Source organism: Sitodiplosis mosellana, unplaced genomic scaffold (assembly GCF_009176505.1).
Source record: "Sitodiplosis mosellana isolate CC-2019 unplaced genomic scaffold, AAFC_SMos_1.0 Smas_scaffold_1, whole genome shotgun sequence".
Classification (NCBI taxonomy): domain Eukaryota; kingdom Metazoa; phylum Arthropoda; class Insecta; order Diptera; family Cecidomyiidae; genus Sitodiplosis; species Sitodiplosis mosellana.
The window spans coordinates 3,110,384-3,132,541 of NW_022595244.1; the positions used below are offsets into that span (position 1 = coordinate 3,110,384).

The following is a 22,158-nucleotide window of genomic DNA, read 5'->3' on the forward strand; positions in this document are numbered from 1 at the left end:
CACGACGACTCCCATATACTTTCCGCAATGGCAACTCTTTGTGAACGATCCCACCAAGAATCGCACACTCTCAACGTATTTATGACAAAGGAACTTTTGCTTTTGACACAAAATCTGTTGAATAAACAATTTTCTTGCTAACTCTATGGGGGTGCGTGTGTTGCATACCACATCGGAACAAGAATCTCGATTTCAACTCGACTTCGATATTGTATTGTACCGTTTCCGATTGAATTTTCATTTAAATGAAACGTTTCTCGGATAAAAATCTCAGGAATTACCGAGATTTCATTATATTTCGTTGCGCTTTGAGCTAAATTGATTCCCACCCATATAATTGATTTAGCTCGAATGTGAACGCGATTCCCTTGTTTGATTTCCCTCTTTCAGCCGCTCAGCTTCACTTTTTCGCTCTCGTTTTCATCGACTTAAAATGACATTCGCATCGAAGTCGTAATGTAATTAATTTACGTCATTTCGGATAAAATTGTTACTTTTGTGCCACTATGTGTGTGTTGTGTACTCAATTTAAAGAAAAAATTTCAACAATGCGATGAGAAATAGAGCGTTCATTCGCTTAGTTAATAGAAAGTCCAATATTCAATTGATGCTGACAGCTATTTGTTCCATTTGTTTAGTGTATTTCATACGGAGCGAAAAAGATGTGCCTGAAAGCGACATATCGGCGACTTAATAAATTGAACTCGAATTCTCTCGCTTTTGCTCAGCGCTCGACTCTGCTCAGTTCAGCTCGGCAAATGGAGAATGAGTGCATTGAAAGCGTTCGAATTTTTCGTCTGCATCGACAACGTTGGCTGGTTTATCACTTTAAGAGCTGAAACGAAGGGCGAGAGCGCAAAAATAGAGGCAAAATTTGTGGCTTTGTGGCTCAAATATCTTATTGACCCAAATATTTTGATGTATAGATGTTGATATATATACATTTGTGCCGCTTTTCAACATCAGTCTATCGACAAATTCCAGCGAAATACATTCGCATCGAAACTGGCTAAATGAAGTATTATATCGGAACTTGAAAAACGAGAGCAACACACGCGCTCTCATAAAAATCGAATCGATCGACGATGGTTGCAATTCAATTCGATACACATAACGTATGTTGTTGTGTTCGGAGCACACGTAGCAAAAGGCTTTTGTGTGCTCGGGCCGCTTTTCCAACGCAATGGGATCCATTGAGTGTTTTAGCGTCAAACGTGGAACGACTATCAAAGCAACTTATCGATGCCAGCTCAAGGTGGAACGGAGGTTGGGGCTGAAATGGCGTTTGATATAAAATATACATGAACACTCGCGCTTTCACACAGAAACTAGATATAATAAAGTGGATCGTGGCGAATCGGTGACTCTATCATTTATGTTATCACCATCTTTTGATGAGGAAAATGTTCCAATTCAATCATGTTTTTGCATTGGAAAAGACTACCACTTCACAATACTATTAACAGAAAAACCAAGAACGAAAATAAATTATTTTAAAAAATCAATTTGATCCACTTCGAATTGGGAGACGGTTAAAATTAAATGGTTCGCATAGCAAGAGCGAGAGAGGGCGAGAAAGTATGATGGAATTTGGTGCATGTGCCGATTTATAACCGATGACATTTAACAAGAACCTTGTTAACCGAAAATAGTTTGAGCCAGCATACGATCGAATAAGCAGCAAAGCTATCTCTACTGGTTATCGATTGAGCCATTCCATTGGTTTGAGCCGTCATTTGTAATCCAGATGCTGTACCGGAGTGTCCGAAACAGAGAATAAACGATATATATTTGAAAAGTGAAATCAATTTTCAGAATGAGATAAAGAATCGCATCTTGTTTTCGAAGCCGAGCACAACATAGCGATATCCCATTCGGGCCATAGTTTATATTGGTATTTTTGTACCATTGTCGATTACAGTATCGGCCAATATCTTTGAATAGACATACACAATATATATAAAGAATTTATGAAGAAAAAAACCCTGACAAATGCCGTTGGATTAAAGTAATTCGACTGGACGTCGATTTGGTTGTCCGTTCGCACCAGCATGCATGTTCACTAACTCAATATACAATATGAGCAATAGCATACACTCCCGATGGCCTCTTGTTTCACTCTCTTATCGTTTCATTTGTCAGAAGAAGAAAAAAGTCATATACGGCACGCTTTTATCAAATTATATAGTGTGTCTCGCCGATGAAATGGATATTGTTCTCAGCGGCTGAGCTGGCAACTATACTCTCTTTCGGCTTTTACCCGTCCCATCCTCGTAGCGCTACCATGTCAATTGTTTTGAAGACGTTTGGTTGTGATTTGCCTTGCTGAAACCAAGCAGAAACTGCCATTCCGATTTAAGCTTGCAAATAGTTATCGTCGAATTGGTGCTCGTGTTATGCTGCCCCCGTTTACTATTCTGCCTCTTTGGCTGTGGTTATGTGTCTAAGTAAATCTTCGCACTTATTTTTATCAATTTCTTATGAACGGCAATATTTCTATGGAAGCGTTCGGCTTCCGCCCTCACATTTTGCTTCGAATATTTTAATGCAACCATAAACATAATGAATGGATTAAGCTAAATAATTTGTGTAGATATGAACGAAGCGCGCGTTCGAACGAGTACCATTCGTTTGCCGAGCACTCACGCATCTTTCCGTTACAATGGGAATGTTTTCACCATATATAAGTAGAATGCGTTCGCCCAAGCAAAAGCAAAAGCATAAACATGCATACAGTCGAATACAAAATCGACAAAAATGGGGTGTCATCGCATTGTGAAGAAATGAAAATTGAATGCGAATGATGCGAACAAAGTGAGTGGAGCGTGAGAGTGAAAAAAAGAGCGAAGATATGAATAACCGAATATCTTTCTGAGTGTCAGCCAGTACGCGTACCACTAATTCAATCCTAGTTGCTAGCACATATTTCACGTAGGCATTGAATTATGTTAAATAATTTCCTCATTTCATTCTTTACGCACAAATGCCATTTTTTTCGTCGGTCTTGCTTTTCCACACTCCATCTTCCATTCCTTGTATCTCTCTCCCCCTCTCTTTCTCTCTCCCAATTTTAGCCGTTCGCTCATCGGCGCCAATCATTGTAAAAGCACTTGCGTCACATGCAAACGGCCAACAACAATAAAATTGTCACATGGTATCGCTTCAAGAAGAATATATAGTCGTCGAATAGATGTGTTGTGCTCGCAAATCGGTCAATGTGAGCGCTGCACATCAAACCAATTTTCCCCGAAAAAATAAACAAAGCAAACATTGAACCAAATATCACAGCCAACGGAAAAAACCCGGCAAAAATAAGCGGTCATATTTCCAAAGACGAGAGGTGAACAACGGCGAATAAAGAGCTGCCGCACAACAAATGTGCAAAACAAGGAAGCAGTAACACTCGATTTCTGCAAGACGTTTCAATTTTCATAGCGATTGCGTAATGACGGAAGACACTTGAATATGCTCTTTGAATGTTTTGTACGAGGTTTTGAGTGCGCAAATCGCCGGCCATACACGCACGCAACACAAAAAACTTATGGCAATAACATTTATGTCTGTGATATAAAAGGATTAACATAAAGTATTTATGAACGAGTCCATATTGCAGATTTCAGACGAACTCTCGCTCTACACCATATAATGAAGACACTTTACTTGCTTGGCCTCACCAGCGCATGGCAAAATAGACAGAAGAAGAATCAGCACGGGAAAAAGTCTGAGCTTCAAACCCCTCGAAAAACTTTTTAGTGTCTCTCATATTAAATGAAACAATATTGTATTCGACTGAAGCATTTAGCAGTAGCAACAATGTTTTCGCTGTTGCTCTCTCCGAAAATTGCTCGTGATGAACTCAAACGTTCCAAGAATTACAAATCATGGGAGCGACATGCAGAAACTTGCAAAAAGCGCCCGTGTACTTCGTAGTGGAAAAAAAGTGAGGACAAAAAAAAATAGATGCGTTGCAAATCATCAATGAATTACAGTGATCCAGGATCGAACAACTATCAACGAAAAAATCATCTTGCATTAGATTTTCATGTGAAAAAAAGTTGCGTTTTCCTGGTGTGATGATGAATTCATATGTAAAATTTGATACCAATCAACGAATTTCATAGTTTTAGTGCATAAAGTGGGCGAAATAACGCATAAACAATATGATGTTCGTGAACATCAATATTGGTGACAAGAAAGCCTCACTTTTTTTCCACTACGAAGTACACGGGCGCTGCGTGTACGAAACTTCGTTTGTATGGTTCATGTCGCTTGGATGTTACAAATAGAACGACGCATTTTTCCCTTCAACTCAGAAAAGAATTCAGAAGCTGATGTTTCACATTTTCAATTGTTATGCGCTCAATGGTCGAAAATTTGTGACTGTTTGTACAAAAGCAATGAAGCAAACTACTTCCAATTTTGGCGAGGGGGTACGAAACGGATCATCTCATCCGATGGACAAGCATGTTTTTGTTTGCATTTATTTCCGCTCTACCGAATTGTACCGAACAACTCTCAATAAATAGTTGACTCTGGCGAATGTTTCAACTGAAGTTTGAAACCTCAGTTGTATGTATCTTTCGATTTGTCATTGTTGCGATTTGTTTGGACATTGATTGTTACCACCGTAGCGTATCAATTGTCAATACCATTGGCAAAGTTTATCGGTTTGCGTTTCGTTTCAGCTTCGTTTTTTCCATTGTCTGCAACAAATTCGTGCTGGTTTTTGTGGTGCACAACAAATACGGTTTTATCAATTGCACAAAATTACCATCCACTTTCGGTATCATCATCTAAATCACTTGAAATTGTCGATATAGCTACTTTATGGGGTCTGAAGTGTTTCCAGTTTTGCATCTTATTTTTTCCACATTATTTATGGTCGAGCAATCGAATTGAAATATTTACGGCGTTTGTGGGACAATAATTTTGATGATACTCATAATTTATTTGAATAGGCCAGGAAAAAAAGGGAGCTGCTGTTGCTGCTACGTAATAATATGCTACGGTTTTCGCATTCACACTCGCTTTTTGATCGCACTCTGCTGAACCATTTATTATTACCGATGCGAAAACTTTGTAGCAATTGCACTTCAATGGATCAGTCCAATTCAAGAGTCGAGAGAGTTGGAAGAGAGGGAGAAAAGAATCGTACGCCTTTTGTGTGCGTACAGTGTATGGTGCCAAGCGTCTATCTCGCGTGTATTCCAATCGAATATTTATTCCATTTTTCACGCGTCGCTTTTTTCGATTCTTCTTTCTCTCTTTCACTCACTCACTGGCTTGCTCGCTTGCTCCCGGCCCGACAGTCATTTTCATTGCATTTGATGCCAAAGCTCAGCAGCAACAGCAAATGTGCGTTGAATGGAAGAAAGTGAAACGATGTGTTTTCAATTCAATGTTTTCAGTGGCTTTGGATTTCGAATAAGAGACGAATGTGCAGTGTGCACACATTATTGTCGCAGTTTTCGACGAGATCGAAAATCGAATTTCCAAATAAACAACACACAGCATAGAGCAGACCAAGCCAAAGCCCAGTGAAATATTTGTGAATGTGGGACGATGCGCACTCTTTGCTTTTTCGAAACAACAACAGCAAAAAACGATCGCTCTTCAGTTATTATAGCGCCATCGCTTTGAGGCCTAAAGCATGAAGTAAATTACTGGCGCTAGGCGGTTTTTACGTTTGCATCATATTTATTGTTTGGTTCTACTCCGCATTTGCCACGGCTTTGCCACTCATATCGCTCGCTTTTCTCGCACATGCTTTTTTCTTTCCACCGGCGCCCTTTCCGCTCACCAGATGCAAAGCGTAAAAATTTACAATTTATGGTTATGTGTTTGGTTTGTTGTATACTTGTTTTTTTCCCTTTCTTTTCACACGCCGACCAGGAGCGAATTTTTTTTTTCAGCATTCCGACATGAGAAACACCAAGCATCCGTTTTGTGTGAACGAGAATGGTAAAAAATGTATAGAGCCAAAGGAATGGTTTTTTTCGCATTCTCTCTTTCTGTCATTTTTTTCCCTCTGTTGTTGTTGAATGTCCGTAGCATTCTCGTTCGGTTGTGAATATTTATTCGATGGCACTCAATGAAAAAAGATGTGTTTTGAACCAATCCACCTCCAAACGAACCGAATGCGCACAAATCGAAATTGGCCATCTTTGATTCATAAAGAATAAAGTTGAGTATGCTTTGGGGCCAAAAACATCTTGAATTGCGTGTGCTATACATGAATTGGTATTAATTTTTCAAATGATTTATTTTACTTGCAAAATTCTTGTTTGTGAAAAGAAAAAAAACTCAGATTAAAATGTTCCTTGCAAAATTCACTGTTTAGAATCTTGACTTGAACGTTTATTCCCTATTCGAAGCAAATCTTCTGAACGAATGGAATTTAATTGGATTTCTATCGCATTCACTCAATTCAGTCGATTAGTGTACTACTAATCGATCGAAGAATATAATCTGCTAATCGCATTAAGATAATCGTTCAATGGTTCTGTTGTAGCGGGTCGAAGCAATGTGTTGACTTCGTGCCGGTCACACGGAATTCGAGCGCACCATTGAATTCTCCAAAGTGACATGACCAGCGTATTGTGTTGACCCTTTTTTTCCAGGGAAAAGCTCAAAGGAAAACCGGGCTCCGAACATCACCGTACAATGAAGAGAGAAAAAAGACCGAAAATTTGCGTTGTGCTCGGCAAAATTCACTTGGATTCGGTTTTTAAATCACATCTAATGGGACCCAGATGGATGATGCCTACGTATTTATGTGAACTATTGCTTAACTGACCCAAAATGTGTACGCATCACATACAACACCGTTGCCTGGTCCCGATGTGTTTATGTGTGCGTCTACAATTTTGCAACGTACATAGTTTCTCGTTCAACGTGTTGCCAATTTTCTCTAGCAATCAGAATACGATCAAATCCCAAAGCGAAGGTGTAAGCTTACACATACACATACACTGTTCAGAGAGCTTGCCTCTTTTTTTTCAAATTTCAATGCGATAATGGAAAGTTGAAAAGAGTTGCTTTTGCTTGGCCTAATAAGCCCAATATCGACGGAAAAAAAGGCGAATGCCGTTCCCGCATCGTTGATATTGATTCAACTTGCCGTGCAAAAAAGTCACAAATGGGAAAGATTTTTGGGCAAACTGAAAGAAGGTTGAAGCCTGTGTGGCTAATTTTATTATGATTGGCTTCCATGGTTGCCAATAATTCACATTTCCCAGCTACTGTTTTTCCTCTCTCGGTTCGGTTCGATGAAGTTAGAATATTTATGATTTGAAAAGTTCGAAAACCACATTCGCATATATCCCCCAACTTGGGAATTGCTATTATTATTTTTTTGTTCGAATTCATTATCAATACGTGGAATGGCTTGTTACGCCAATCTTACCTGGCTTATGGCTTCATTTCTACAAGTAAATTATGACATTAGATTTAATAGACCTTCGAAAAAAAGTTATTTTGAATCACGCAATGAATATCATTCCCCGATTCTTTTGTAAATAGCATTTTCGCTAGAAAAAAAGGTGTGGAATAAATATTTTCATTCAATTCATCGTTCAACTGTTTTCTATAGAATGATCTAAGCGAACAGCTCCAATATCTGAATCCTCTTCAAAAAGTCTTTTTGAAAAAGGTAATATCAATGCAAGCAACGCATTAAATAACACAACACGATAAAATCCATGCAATTGATTGCGAAATATGCTGCGTCTGATTTAAGTCAAAAATAGGATTTTCGAATTAACATTTCAGCTGATTTGAGAGAACGTTGACGAGAAAATCAATTGTCGAACCAGTGTCAACGGAGTGGAATTTAAAAACAGTAAATCGTGTAGTTTAAACGATGGGTGGCATCATGCGACTGCATTTGACGACAGTGAAGGAATTTCTCCTCTGAACGAATCACAATTCAATAGAATGAAAACAATAAACAAACAAAATTCAATGAATTCGAAATAAAAGTCATGCGAAATAATAAGCATTTTTTCAGGGTATATCTGCTAAAAAATAAACTTGGTATAAGCACCTCCACACATATATCGTCTAGATATGAAATGTGAAACCAATTCAATAAGATCACAGATATTCAAAGGCTGATTTCTTGCTTTTTATTCTGTCAACAAATCATGCGGAGCATCCAATATGCTGAATCAATTACAAAGGAGAATAAATATTGAGAATGATTCCATGTCGTTTATCCAAGATAAATTGAATCCGTATATGAATCATTCCAAGTGCATACTGTGAACTGAACAAATGATGCATCATATTTGTTTGTTTGCTTCAAACATTTTTCAGTTCACTTTTCGAAAGCCTACAGATACACAAAACGGTTCAATAAATCCTTCAATCAAAGTTTTCCTTTTAAAGCTTAAGTCAAAGGTCATAACACAATAATAAGATGATATAAATAAGAATTGTTCATTCATATTTTCCTTTCAAAATGATCCGAGTCAATGTTGGTAAATGCTTGAACTGCATTCAATTTTCTTGTTAGTGGCAGTTTGATGAATAAATAAAAAGAATTACATTGGTAATCCCGAACTTTTCCGTACCGTTGGCCTGCGTTGTCCGTGGGTCCCAAGAGAAACGGCCAATATGTTTATACGCTGTCTATCCGCCGAAAATACACTACAATATATACACGCTTATTGGACGCCGAATTGAATATATATTCTAGTGTATATTCGGTGTATTCTTCAGCGTGAAACATATTGAATAAACGAATGCATTCATGGCCACCAGAGGGCGCCTGAATATGTTTCAATATGTTTCACGCCGAAGAATACGCCAAATATACACTAGAATATATATTCAATTCGGCGTTCAATAAGCGTGAATATATATTGTAGTGCATTTTCGGTGGATAGACAGCGTATAAACATATTGGCCGTTTCTCTTGGGGTACTTTTGGTTATTTTTTGTGAATTTTCTTGAAATAAAGGCAGTGAAAATGTAATAATAAAAATAAAGTGAATAATCGGTCACTTCAACTAAAACTTCGACAATTTTGTATGAGAGGTACCCGTAAACCGATTCTTATTGGCTTTAAACTTTCTGAGGTTTCATTTTTTGGAGAAAAAATAAGATTCTGAAAGTTTCATGTTGATCGAATTTGCAGAAGTTTGGTTTTTGGCCCTCAATTTTTTCCAAGAAAATTTCGACAAATTGAGGACAAAAAATCAAACTTTTGCAAATGCGATCAACATGAAACTTTCAGAATCTTATTTTTTCTCCAAAAAATGAAACCTCAGAAAGTTTGAAGCCAATCAGAATCGATTAACGGGTACCTCCCATACAAAATTGTCCAAAAATCGGTAATTTTAGTCAAAATTTCAAAAAATTTGTATGGGAGGTACCCGTAAATAGATTCCGATTGATTTCAAACTTTCAGAATCTCTTTTTTTCCCAAAACATGAAATCCCAGAAAGTTTGAAGCCAATCGGAGTCGATTTACAGGTACCTCCCATACAAAATTGTCAATTTTTTGAGGTTTTTCTTGGGGCAAGTACCCCAGGGTCAAATCGAAAATGGCTCATCTTCGAACTTAAACTAAGTTTTTTGGATACAAAACTTTTGGCATTTCCAGATTTTGATTATCTCAATTATTTTTTGAGTTATCGTGTTAACAAACACCAACGACGACGACAACGACAACGACGACGACGACGACAACGACGGCACACGAACGGAAAAGTGTCTCAAAAAGTGGTTTTCTAAGAGTTTCATGCGTTTTTATGATGATCTAAGCTAATTTTGCGAAAAAAGTTTTCGGGACCAATTTCTATACTTTCCCTTGACACGTTGTGTACGGAAAAGTAAAATAACTCAGAATAAAATGCATTCATCATTTAGTAGGCAATTTTTTTGTTGCTTCATTCAAATGCATAAACATCGGCTAGACCTTGGTATGAATGTGGATGAGAAAAAGCAAGGAAGAAAAGTGCTCATTGGCGTCGCATGGCACAATGAATACACATGGACTTTAATCTGATGTGATGCATGAGCGTTGCAAACGGTGCTTGCAGATACACCGGAATGCCAAGTGCTCAGCACACCTCAAAGGAATCTCGGCGTGTGTTGAGAAAGCGACAGGAATTTTTACTCGTTTAATACCAGCACCAGCACAATCCATTAAGATCAACCTGTGCGGAATCGAGAAACTTCACATGGTTTAAGCAAAGAGTCTCAATATAAAAATTGTATGCATTTTAACTGAATGCGATGGATTTGAGCTTGGGCAAAAGGGGAAAAAATCCAATTTTTCCTCATAAAATTTTAATGTGGAAAACGAACACGCTTCCTTACATGCGTTGGATGCATCGAAGAGGTGGAGAGAGAAACGCAAGCGATAAAGGTGTTAAAATGTAAATATGAAATGTTATATGAAATATTTTCACCGTCTATTTGCGAACGAGATGCTGATTCCGTGGTGATTGGATTATTAAGCAAAAAAAAAGAGAAGAAGCGGCAAAATAGAAGCATCATTGGATGGAAATTGTCATCAGTATCGTGACGCAATTTTCGACAACACTCCCTCGAATGAAGTGTTGCATCACAAGCAGATCGAATGAAAGAAAACAAAATGCGTCAATATCGAATAAAAGAGCGCTTCAAATAAATTCAAAATGCTTAATTTATTATGTAGAATCGCAGTCGAGTATTTTGTTGAAAAGCAAATCTCTTGTAAAGTATTTTTGCTTTGGAATATTTGAGCCAAATTTAATGTCAAGATTTGATTTAAAATTCATGGGATTTTTGCGCTAGATATGAATTCCGATTTGTTTTCTATTTGTTCTGCAAGAGAACTAATACCATCGAATCAAGAATTTCGATTAGATGACGACGACGACAGCAACTGAGAAACGGTAACGGTGAAATGCAAACAAGCGACAAAAGAAAATGCGAACATAGTGCAGCAGTCTGTGTTATTGACGCGCATTCCAATGCTTCTCGATTCACCCTCCCGTACCATACCCCACACACAACAGTCTGTTTGCTCACCCGCACGGTAACAAAAACAAATAATACATAGAACCGAAGGAACACAGGAGACGATAGCTGTACGTGTACAACAAATGAATTAATATTAACATCATCAGAACGCTACGTGATTCCAATTTTAGATAACCTAATTAAAAATTGAATGGCAACCTTTCGAATTCTTAGCATTTTCGATCAATTTGATTGTTAGATAGGCGCTGATATCCATTCCAATGGATGCCAATCTACAGAAGTAGCACAAATGCCTGCCTGCCTGCCTGCATACTTTATGGCTTTTGCGATAGCATTTGTTATTCTACAGTCGCAGCAAATATTTAGGAATAAAAAATAGAGAGCCAGCGATAAAAAGCGACGTGGCTAACATGAATATTGGTAATGCAGACGCATTGCCCAATGCAGCAACTTAAAACTCCAATTAGAAGGTCAGTTCTTTGGAAAGTGCGCCGAATCGAAACGAATCTGAATGCAAAGCAACGATGGCAAACAATGAAATTAGACTGAAAATCAGATTGAAAATGTGAGAAAAAAGATGATTAGTGTTCGATTATTGCTGCAATCAGGACATTCAGACATCAAGCAAAAAAAAAGTAACACTGTTCATATTTCAATGAAATTAAAGCTTTTTCTTCTTTCTGCTTTATATTACAGTTTTGGTTGCATACCCCAAGTTACATTTCTAGCATGCATATGTACTTTTCAGTGGAAGAAATGCACTCATTTTTTGCCAAACAGTCAATTCAGCTTTTGGCAATAATAATGTAATTTGAATACTGGAACAGCTTCAGCAAAACCAGGAACAATCATAAACTTTAGTAATTTCATTTTTTACCCACATTTTCTCATGTGCCATTTTACTGTATACACATCGAAATTGGAGCGAAAGATATAACAATGCATCGTGCATTTATAAAAGATTTAATACATTTATTGAATTAGATTCAGAGTATTTGGACATTCGGAGATCTGAGAGAGAGAGAGAAAAAAACACCGACACAAAAAAGAGCAGATAATAAGGAAGACCGAAATTGGATGTTTTCCTCGGACTGTTTCGAACACACATTCGTTTCAGCTTTCGGTTAACATGACATGAACACACACACACACAAAAGCAAGTCAAACTATAACTAGAACACAAATTCGATTGTTTTCAATTGTGATCTGAAATTTGGAAGCTTCGTTATTTCAACTTGTGTACCGATGGAAAATAAACAAAGTTTTTCTGCTGTTTCAGGTTTTTTTTTCAGCCCTAGACGAACGAATCGTCGCTATATATACGTTAGATGTGCATTTGCAATGTGCATCCAATATAATCCAATGGTTTTCGAACAAGTCAATTAGATGGAAATAAAAATAGCTTCACTTTGGGATTTCCCGTTCGGCAAAGTGAGTTTCTATGCATGCGGCCACACAATGATTGAAATTTGGACACAAAGAGAGAAATTTGAAATTGACACAATGTTTCATTCTTCAACCGAAATACGTTATCCTTCAGCAGATTTACGTTAGCTAGCTAGTTACGGAGGGATCTACTCAAATTCAACATTAACTAGGAGTTTTCTTTGTCTTCAGACTTTTAAATCTAAGGAACAAGTTTTATTTCATTTTTATATGTGTGATGTGCTATGTCCACATTCGAATTTAATGACAGAACTCAAAAACTTTGAATGTAATACTCAGTTGCACCGGCACGATAATATGACGTCCGTATATCCAATTGGATAGATAGTAAGCATTTGGCTATCCACCAAAGGTTGAAACAATCACTGTTGAAAAAACACTTCAGTTGATTTTTGATCTAAATCTTTATTTGGCCTTGATCAGTTGAAACATGATATTGTTTTGTATCTTTTTGCAACCACTCGACGGAATCTTCCAGTCCAATTTGACGTAGTGACGTTCCAATTAATATGAAATAGATGGAAAAAGCTAAGCAGCACCAACGATTTCTTTATATTTTTTTTATTTTTTCCGGAATAATCATCGCAAATCGCAACATTTGCACATCAACAATTCACTTCAGATGAAGTGTTCGTTTGGTAACAGCTCAAGCGAAATTGAAACGGATTATTGTTTCAAAAGGGCACTTCCACGATTATCTCTTTTTATTCTTAGAATCCAAAATATATACATTTGACTATATTCGACTCATACAGCCCAGAGGCCACCCTCTTGAAATGAATAGCAACTGTTCAATTAAGCAAGAGAATATATTCAAAACTGTTGGAAAATTTTTCGAGCGAAAGACTTTCATTTCAAATATATTTATTGTTCTCGTTCGATATTTGCATATTTAGTGCTCGAGTACAAATGATAGTGCTATGTCTGTATGGACCACCGGTACTTGCATTATAATAATCAAATTTGTCTTGGCTCATTGCCAACGCATAAACAAATACACTTTAAACGTCTTCGCATGCACTCGCGAACAGCAACAGTGAGGCGGAGAAAAAAAAAAGTATTTTCCATTATTTTTCTTGTCTTCCGCCCGACAGCGACTATTTAGATAATTTCGTTTGTAATAAAAACATAAGATAAGAAGTTTGTTTGCATGCAATTAAGTAAACAATTTTATGCGGTGCCTTGTGGTTCGGAACGTGTATATACTCAAAATTGTGTGAATGAGAAACAGATCATTAATTTCGGTCAGTGTTTTGACATCTCAGAGATATTAATTAAAGTGTATAATGCTTTCTTCTGCGCCTCGAATTCGTTCTGGTGTTTCAATAAACAAAATGATGATATCAATGTTGTTCATTAAAAAAAATGAGATGATATGACACAAAAAGTGTTCGAGTAACTCCAGTTAGAGTTAATTTGCTCGTTTGAATTTCATTATTTAAAATGGCCAATCACAAAAAGTCGGTCATCATAAATTAAATGTAATCTTTTATAAATTGAAGTGAAAAAAAGTGTTTGTCGAGTGTTTAAAGGCAAATGATTTCAATTTCACAACTTTCCTTCGGAATGAATTTATAAACAAGTAGATTAAAATCCACTCTCTCTCCCTCTGTCGTACACACACACACACACGCAAACTAGCGTTCAACGAGAATCAACAAGAGATGAAGCCGCGCTCAGCACGTGAACATCCACTAACAAGCTTAATAAAAATTAATTGAGAAAGAAAGTGTCAAGCGAAGCAAATAAATGTGTTCGAACGCACATCCATTTCGATTTTTTTTCTTCGCTTTTTAAGAGCAAAAGAAACGATATGACACAGTCGTATGCGATAAAGAAGCTCCGAAGTGACACCAAAAATGTTTTAATAATAGAAAAACATCTTCTCTTGTTAATCTCCTTGCTGGCTTTCGTTCGACCGAACAAACTGTTGTCGTCATTGAAACTTGCGGTCAGAGTTTATTTTATCGACGCACATGAGCGCGCGCCTTCAACAGAAAGCGAAAGACGATATTCGTAATGCATCCGGTGACTTTTTCAGCGTACAGCCTCTGCTAGCATTTTCTCTCTAGTTTCTAGTGATTTGGATGCGTGCATTCATGCTTGCAACCACATACTGTCGTCGATGTTTCGTTTAACGGTCGAATTTATAGGCGGGAAAGCATCGGTGACGTTGTGTCTAAAAATAACCAAATGAAACAATTCAGAGTGATTTGTTAAAAATATCCACATCGAAACTATTTCATGGATCTATTGAACTATTGTAAGCAACGCCGATCTCGATATGCTCGATGTGTTTAGCTATTTGAAATTGATCGCAAAATCATAATTGCGATAATCGGCTTTTAGAAAATGCACTTGGATATACCAAAAATGAAGCTATTTTCAATGTTTGTTTGCTTCATTTCGACCAGTCCTTCCATTGGAAATGTGTGGCAGTCCATGGAAAAATGTGGAATTAGGATCAGCTGTCAGGGTAACGGAGCAAAGCCGCTGTATGTGTTTGTATCACGAACAACAACAATTAAAATATAACATTATCAGCAACAACAATCGCAACGTCAACAATTAAATTAGCCACCAAGCAGCGAAGCTGATTCATTGTTTCTCTTTCTTTCGCTCCTTATGATACTTCCTTCTTTTTTTCTCGTTCGTTCCGTCGTCTCTCACCATCGTGTTCTGTGAAATTATGCGCGCATAGACTTTTGGCTCTCAATAAATTTCGCATTTGGTGGGTTCTCGATGTACATATTTTATATTGTTATTTCTTGCCATTTCGAATTTGAAGTAGAAGGTTTATTAATAATTTTCATTGGTCGTTAGGTTTTTTTTCGCTCTCACTCACACTTTTTCACTCTCTCTCTCTCTCTCTCTTCTCTCCGTCGGACTCTTGTGTCGTGTGTATATCTTCCTCGCTTTTTTCCGTGCTTGATCCGCTTGGCTGTTTCCTTTCGATTTTCTCTCGTCTGCTCAACGGAATTTTCGATATGTTTGGTGTATATTTAGTATTTGTTGAATAGTAGACGCAATAAGAGCGTGTATCGTAGCGCGCGCGCCGCTTCTAAAGTACGAATGAAATAATTTTTACAAGTGGATTTTGTTTTATCCTTCGGATTTCATTCTTTCAGCGTGTGTTGTCTATTGTGTCTCAAATTGAAACTCATTCAATCAAACGGTTTTGGGTTTTAATTGTTTATTAAGACCGAGAAAATTTGGTGCAGAAACAACAACAAAATCTGGTGTATTTGATACACCATTTAATTATTTAGTGTAAATAAAGTCGTTAATACGAATGTTTAAATATTATCACCGTGAAATGTCTTCATAATGGATCAATAAAGAAAAATTTGGTTCCCAGAAGATGTTCACATTGGAATGATGGCGATGAACAATGTATGCAGAACTTAGAACCGCACAACTTGTTCAAATTTCTATTTAAAAACCGCGAAAAAAGCCAACAACAAAACATACAAACAATCAAATATTTACGTACATTGTTCGACGTCACCAGACACTGTTGCGTGTAAGTTTCAATGTTATTGTTTTGAGTGAGCAAGTGTGTGCCATACGGTGAACTGAACGCGTTTAAAAATGAACGCAGAACATTTGAATTTGCCGCTGCGTGTTGAATTTGTTCGGAGAGAAACGAAACCTGTATACAGGTTTCATCCTATAGGATGAATAATTGACAGCGCGTTTTGCGCGAAAAAAAGTCTCAATATTATTATTACTTTAGTTTGAACAAACATTTAAAATCGCACACACGCCAAAAATTTCGGCTGTGGAATGGTTCTACAGCGAAAAGACACAAACAAATGATGTAATTTTTCGCTTTTTCGGTTTGAATATTCATTTATTTGTGCGACGGTTGATTCGATCGAACGTATAAATATTTTATATGGTGACAGATGGTGATTGCAAGAGGAGAGATCAAAACGGAGGTTTTTTTTCCCTCTTCGGTGCAAAACTGAAATTCAGTTTCAAGAGAAGCACAAATTAATTTTTATGTCATTCAAACGAAACGAAAGGAGAAATAAAAACGAATGAAATTTATGTGAGTGTACCATAAATTGGATAGAGGTATTGATGTTGCACTAGTTCCTATATTCACGTTGAAAGTACCGACACCGTGTAAATATTGCGTCGACATGTTGTATTTATTTAAGCATCGATTCGGCGCCAAAATAATGAACGCTTCATTTACGCACTGCGAATTTGCCACTTGAATGAACGCGCTACATGCGACCGAATTCATTTTTGTCATTTATCATTTATCATTTGTACGCGTGATGCTTGATGAATGGTGCCACTTTGCTGATTGGATTTTTTCTTGTTTCGACACTCTATCGCTCTCGTTGGCATTTCCTTTCATTTTCGCCACAAGTGAATGAACAAACGGGAAAAAGAACCAACGTTTCCTTGTGAATGGCGTTCAGGTTGATGAGAACAACGGAAGGAACGGTGTCCCATGCTCTTTGATTTCATTCAAATTTATTAATTTATGCGCACCCAAAAAATATGCCCATGGTTTTTTCAACCATGGCTCCGATTCACACAGGCAAACCTTTTCCGAGAATTGTTATTAACCGAAATGAATTGTACACTCTCTGATTTTGACACCGGGTAAACAGCTGACGGAGAAAAAAGAGGAGCGAGAGCGAGAGAGAAAGAGAAATCGAAAATGACGGTCAAAAAATAACGAAATTAATTGGTCTTCATTTATGATTTTATCAATTGCACGAAATATCAGACTGTGAATGTGTTTACCCACACGTTGTCGGCTCGAAAATTCGCACTCTATTCCGTTCACCTGTTGTAAAAGTCGCGAAATCCGCCCGACGATATATTCGACCGGAATATTTGTTATTCGGATTTATTTTATCATTTTTATTTTTGTATGTGCTGTGCCGTGCTCTGTCTGCCCACTGATACGCTTTCAATGAGCCGCTCTTTATCTCACTGTGCAATATTTATTCCAAATGTCCATTATAATTGAGCCAGATGATTGTAGCGGATGCTTGTGTCAAACATTTCGTCAACGCTACCTGTTGGTGTGTGTGTGTGTGTGTATAATTCCGTACCCAACGATGAAAAAAACTGATTTTTCGCTCCATTGTTTGCTTATGAATTTAAGCAAACATTTTCGGTTTTTAAATTGTGAATTTAGAACGGTGACGTTTTCACCTGAATTTTCGAACCATCAAAAATGGCGCATTTGATAAATGCGATGGAAAATTTCCATTGGAAACATATTTTTCACGAAGCAAATATTTTCGTTGTGGGTCGATAATTTTCGTACTTGTAACAACGAATCGATTCCCGGTAACATGACAAAATTCCGCCGTAAATGGTTCAATTGAAAATACCCATTTTAATCATGTGCATTTTTGCGTAATTGTCCTCCATTCAACAACATAATTTGAATAAAATTATTCCGAAAATGTTGCAATTTTCGTGAAAACATTTTCACATGTGTCACATTTTTGGCGAATGAATTGTGTAGTGACACATTGTGTGACAGATTGTGTATGAGATACGTTGGAAAATCAACCAATAGGTAAATTATGTCGTGCCGAAATATCGAATCGATATGCAGTCAATGGAATTTCATAATATGATGCACAATGCCATTTGCAGATATCGACGTCTATGGGTGTCTGTTGCATGCGCACATTGACCACTACATCTGCCATGGTGAGCTTATAGAGATGCTAAAAAATTAGCTATTTGCATTCGTGCCGTTCTCACCAGACACTCACACGCATATAATCGCCTGCGGCAATGAAAATGTCCAGAAGTCCCATTGAAAATGCAAAACATCGTACATTGAAAATCAAATGGCGACTCTTTATTTATTACCTAGCAAACCATAATGCATCGTCAATGCCGAAATTCCATTTATTCGCGTGCAAATGGATCTTTATCCAAGCACCACGACCATCGCCACCAACGGCAACTACAATCAAATGTCATGAACAAAATGCACACATATGACAGATTATGATGATGATTTCGCAGATATTTACATTTTGTAAACCGAACATCAAATGGCACGATCAATTTTTCCGCCCGAAAATTTCCCAAAATTATGTTTATATTTATCATGCCTCAATATCTCTTTCTCTCTGTGGTATGAAAATTCATGTGCATTACAGAACGCGGAAAACAAAATTGCAATGCCAATTCATATTTCAGCGCTTGGAACAAATCCCATCGATTCGTTTATACATCCAGAGATAATCAATCAATCACGGATTGTGTATTGAAAATGCCAGCAAAAAGAATGTTCGATCGGAAAAAACTTCTCAAATCAAATCGTGTGGCCATAATTATTTTCAATTGATCGAATTTACGGATCTACGTTGGTTGAATAAATTTTGATGTTCCTACTTTCGGCTGAATCGAATTTTGTGAACGAAGCATGCGGCTTTTTGAATGAAAACATTCTATTGAAACATGTGTTATGCATCAACTGTTCGAGATTGTCTTTTGGTGATTGACAAACTTTTCCGATATTTGTTGACGCAAGTGAAACCGGGCTCACAAGGTCGCCGTACACCAAACACACTATTTTCCTTTCTAAAAAAGTTACATTATCGACGAGACTGAAATTGAAAAGAAGGGCAAAGTGGGGATAACTTGCTTTCGTCGAATAAGTTTGCAACCTGTTTTTTGCTTACGATCTCGTCGCATTTTCCATCACAATAGTTAACTTCGATTTATCCTTTTTGATATAAAATTCCATGAACGCAGAGTATGTCAAAGTCATCTACATCCGCTCCCTTTTTTTCTCCCTGCTTCTTTGTCTGTCCCTCTGCTGACACTTTTGCCAGAATAGGAAATAGCACGCATAGCTGGGAACACACTGAACCATTACTTTAGTTAAAATAGATTGCATAATGTGTCAAAGAGCATAGTAGATGTAGTCGGTTGGAATGACGCGCTTTCCGCATTTTCTGTGCATGTAAATCGAATTTTATTACATTGCGGTTGCTGTAATGATGTTTGAGTTGCTGTTGCCCATGCCCCATGTCCCATGTTCGTTTGGCAAAATGATTAAAGCTGATGCAAACACCAGAGAGTTACAATGCGAGATTTGCGCACACATCGAGCATACCGACAAACGCGCGAACTCTCATAAAATACACTCGTAAATTTATTGTTCAATTTGCTTGAAGGATCGTAAATATGCCACGCTCCAGTAAAATTTTCTCCGATCTAATGACACAGCTCACCGCAATTGCTAACCATTAATGAATGTGCAATGATCCAGGGGAATGGCATGTTCCATAGGCAATGGTGGCGGGGACGGCAGCGGTGGCACTGTCAGAATATTTCCGCATGCCGGAATCACTTTGTATTTTGCAAACATTCTACAACCATTCGCAAGATGATGTGCTTTTCCCTTAGCACATAAACATTTTATTTACAATTAGTTTTAAAAAAATCATTTTAATGTGCCACGATGTTGGAATGAGGCATTCATGGTGCGAGCCATTTTGGTTCCGCAATATTTCATAAAAACCTATAAGCATAACGGCTGTATTCCACACATGAGCCTCATTATTTGATTTGCTATTTCGAAATAAGCACGTTTCGCGCAAGCATTTATTGCATCGGCGATGCAGCATCGCAAACAAATTCATCGTCACATTTATGTGCAAATTCGGTAACATTGCATCGAGCGTAAGAAATACAAATTTACTGCAACATTCCAAATGAATCGATAATAAAAGTGTATGTCATAATCTGTGTTGGAGTGCGGGAATGAGTTTGGAGCTCAAAAATTATATCACATGTTGAAGTAATCAAAAAGCCAACCAACTGGTCACTCGTTTCGTCTGGAAATGGCCGTAAAGCAATTACAAGGAAGCCAAAAACTTTTCAACAATGATAATTTAACGCCACACACCACATGTGTGCACACTGCACACAGTCCCTATCAAAAGTTATATGTACGTATATTGAACAAATTGTGTATCTAATTGTGCATATGATGAGAATTTCTTTGCCAAAGACTTTCATTCAATAATGCCATCATCATCGTCACCGACCGACTCAACATATTACGAAATGTCGAGCTCAACACACACATTCTCGGGCAGAGGGACAAGGACCAAAGCAGAGAAAAAAAAGACTAGTCAAAGTTTTCGATGCGACAACAAACTTTTCGGCTTTCTTTGACCTAACAATAATAAGAATGAGAAACCGAACATTACGAACAATGCGAACATGATGGCTTTTCTTTTCGATTCTTTCTTTCTTTGCCTCTTCTCTCTCGCCCTTGTTTCATCGACTGTGCACACCACTTTTTGTTTTGTTTGGACGCGACTTTTCTCCTCCCTTCTGAAAAACAACACAGAAGAACTAAGGCTTGGCCTTTTAAAAGTGAACACAAAACAAAAATAATAACAACAAATCCAAAAGTTGTCGCGCCATGGCTGAAAACAAAACCACGCATTCAGAATATTTACTGATATGAAACCATGTGTTTTCCATTTTTTTCGACACTAATCTTCTGTTATTATTGAATTTTCCATGGAAGCAAAACATTGCGTCAACAAAACTCTAAGTTTCAAATTTCAAGTTTTACATGGACAATGGAAAATTTTGCCCGAAAAATAGTTATCAATGTCGTATGTTATAATAATTGTTGGTATGAATTGACCTGGTGTGTCACATTCGAGCGAAGGAAAAATAATCGTTTTGAATCGAATTCGTTCACGCAATTTGCAATCATCGATTGCGACATTTTAACGATAATAACCATTTGAAATTAAACAGGTGCACTGAACATTCAATATCAGGCATTTTTCATACACACAAGAATCCACAGTGTGAATTCCACACAAAAATTTGTGTCTATTTATAGAACATATGTGTGAGTTGAAAGGAAAAATAGCGAACGAAAGATATTTTCATTCAAATTTGACCTTATTCCATAACACTAATGATCATCTACGTGGACGAAACGAATAAAATTGACACAAACATCGACCTGAGGCATTTACGAATGTTTCGCGTGGAGGCTATAGATTTGTGACGCCGAGAAAATTGCCTGGACACGAATTTCGACCTGATTGAACACATTTGTTTTGAATCAGAAACACAGTTTTTCAGGAGAAAAATATTCGTGTAGTGGCTTGACTTAATGACGATATTTTTGTTTTCATGTATTTAATTAATGGCATTGCAACTACAAGCCTTTTTTGATTTTGAACATGTTTTTGCACGGGTCTTTTTTATTGAGTGTCAACATTTTAATGGGATTCACATCTACGCAGTGTTTGGCATTAGAATCGAATTGACTTGGCACACGAGCCAAGTGCGGCTCAATTTCATCTGTTTATTGTCATTCACATTGAAACAAACGGAGAGGAAAATGGACCTATGTCGTTGATATTGTAGCATCACTCAAATTATTTGAATCAAAACACAATGCCTTTCGATGAATGTGAACCCATCAGTTTAACGTTTTTTGAACATGTTAACGTGAAAGAAAACAAAATACGCGCTGACGATATCACAACGATATGCTAAATTGGCACCTACTGACAGCTTTTATTTGTAACATTTTTCCCCAGGACACACCAACCCATCGGCTGAAATGTTATTGTATTCCGTTTCGCTGTCATGTTTACGTGCAAGATTTATGTTGTTTTCGATTCAATAAATTCTCAACGTTAAACCTGACGATTATCTAAATTTAAACCGAATGAAATCCCATCGAGTCTTGCT

The 22,158-nt window shown here is 37.3% G+C and overlaps 2 protein-coding genes across 6 annotated transcripts in view; one reads left to right on the plus strand and one right to left on the minus strand.

Annotated features, from left to right (window-relative positions):
* Window positions 1-17,227, minus strand: part of LOC129564669 (TWiK family of potassium channels protein 7) — a 182,585-nt gene extending 165,358 nt beyond the window's left edge. The window contains exon 1 of the mRNA XM_055438834.1: window positions 17,188-17,227. The gene's annotated coding sequence lies outside the window, so the exon portion shown is untranslated. The remainder of the gene's footprint in view (window positions 1-17,187) is intronic.
* The window catches only part of LOC129564665 (FMRFamide peptide receptor frpr-18-like), a 212,301-nt gene that overhangs the window by 181,544 nt on the left and 8,599 nt on the right, over window positions 1-22,158 (plus strand). The window contains exon 1 of one of the 5 annotated variants that reach the window (XM_055438821.1): window positions 15,425-20,375. The exons of 2 other annotated variants lie outside the window; for them this stretch is intronic. Coding sequence is in view for 1 of the 3 variants with exons in the window: in XM_055438823.1 (XP_055294798.1) it covers window positions 15,816-15,943 (128 nt within the window). In the remaining 2 variants the exon portion in view is untranslated. Of the gene's footprint in view, window positions 1-15,424; window positions 20,376-22,158 lie in introns of those variants that run through there. 2 more of the 5 variants (XM_055438823.1, XM_055438820.1) reach the window with 2 other exon arrangements.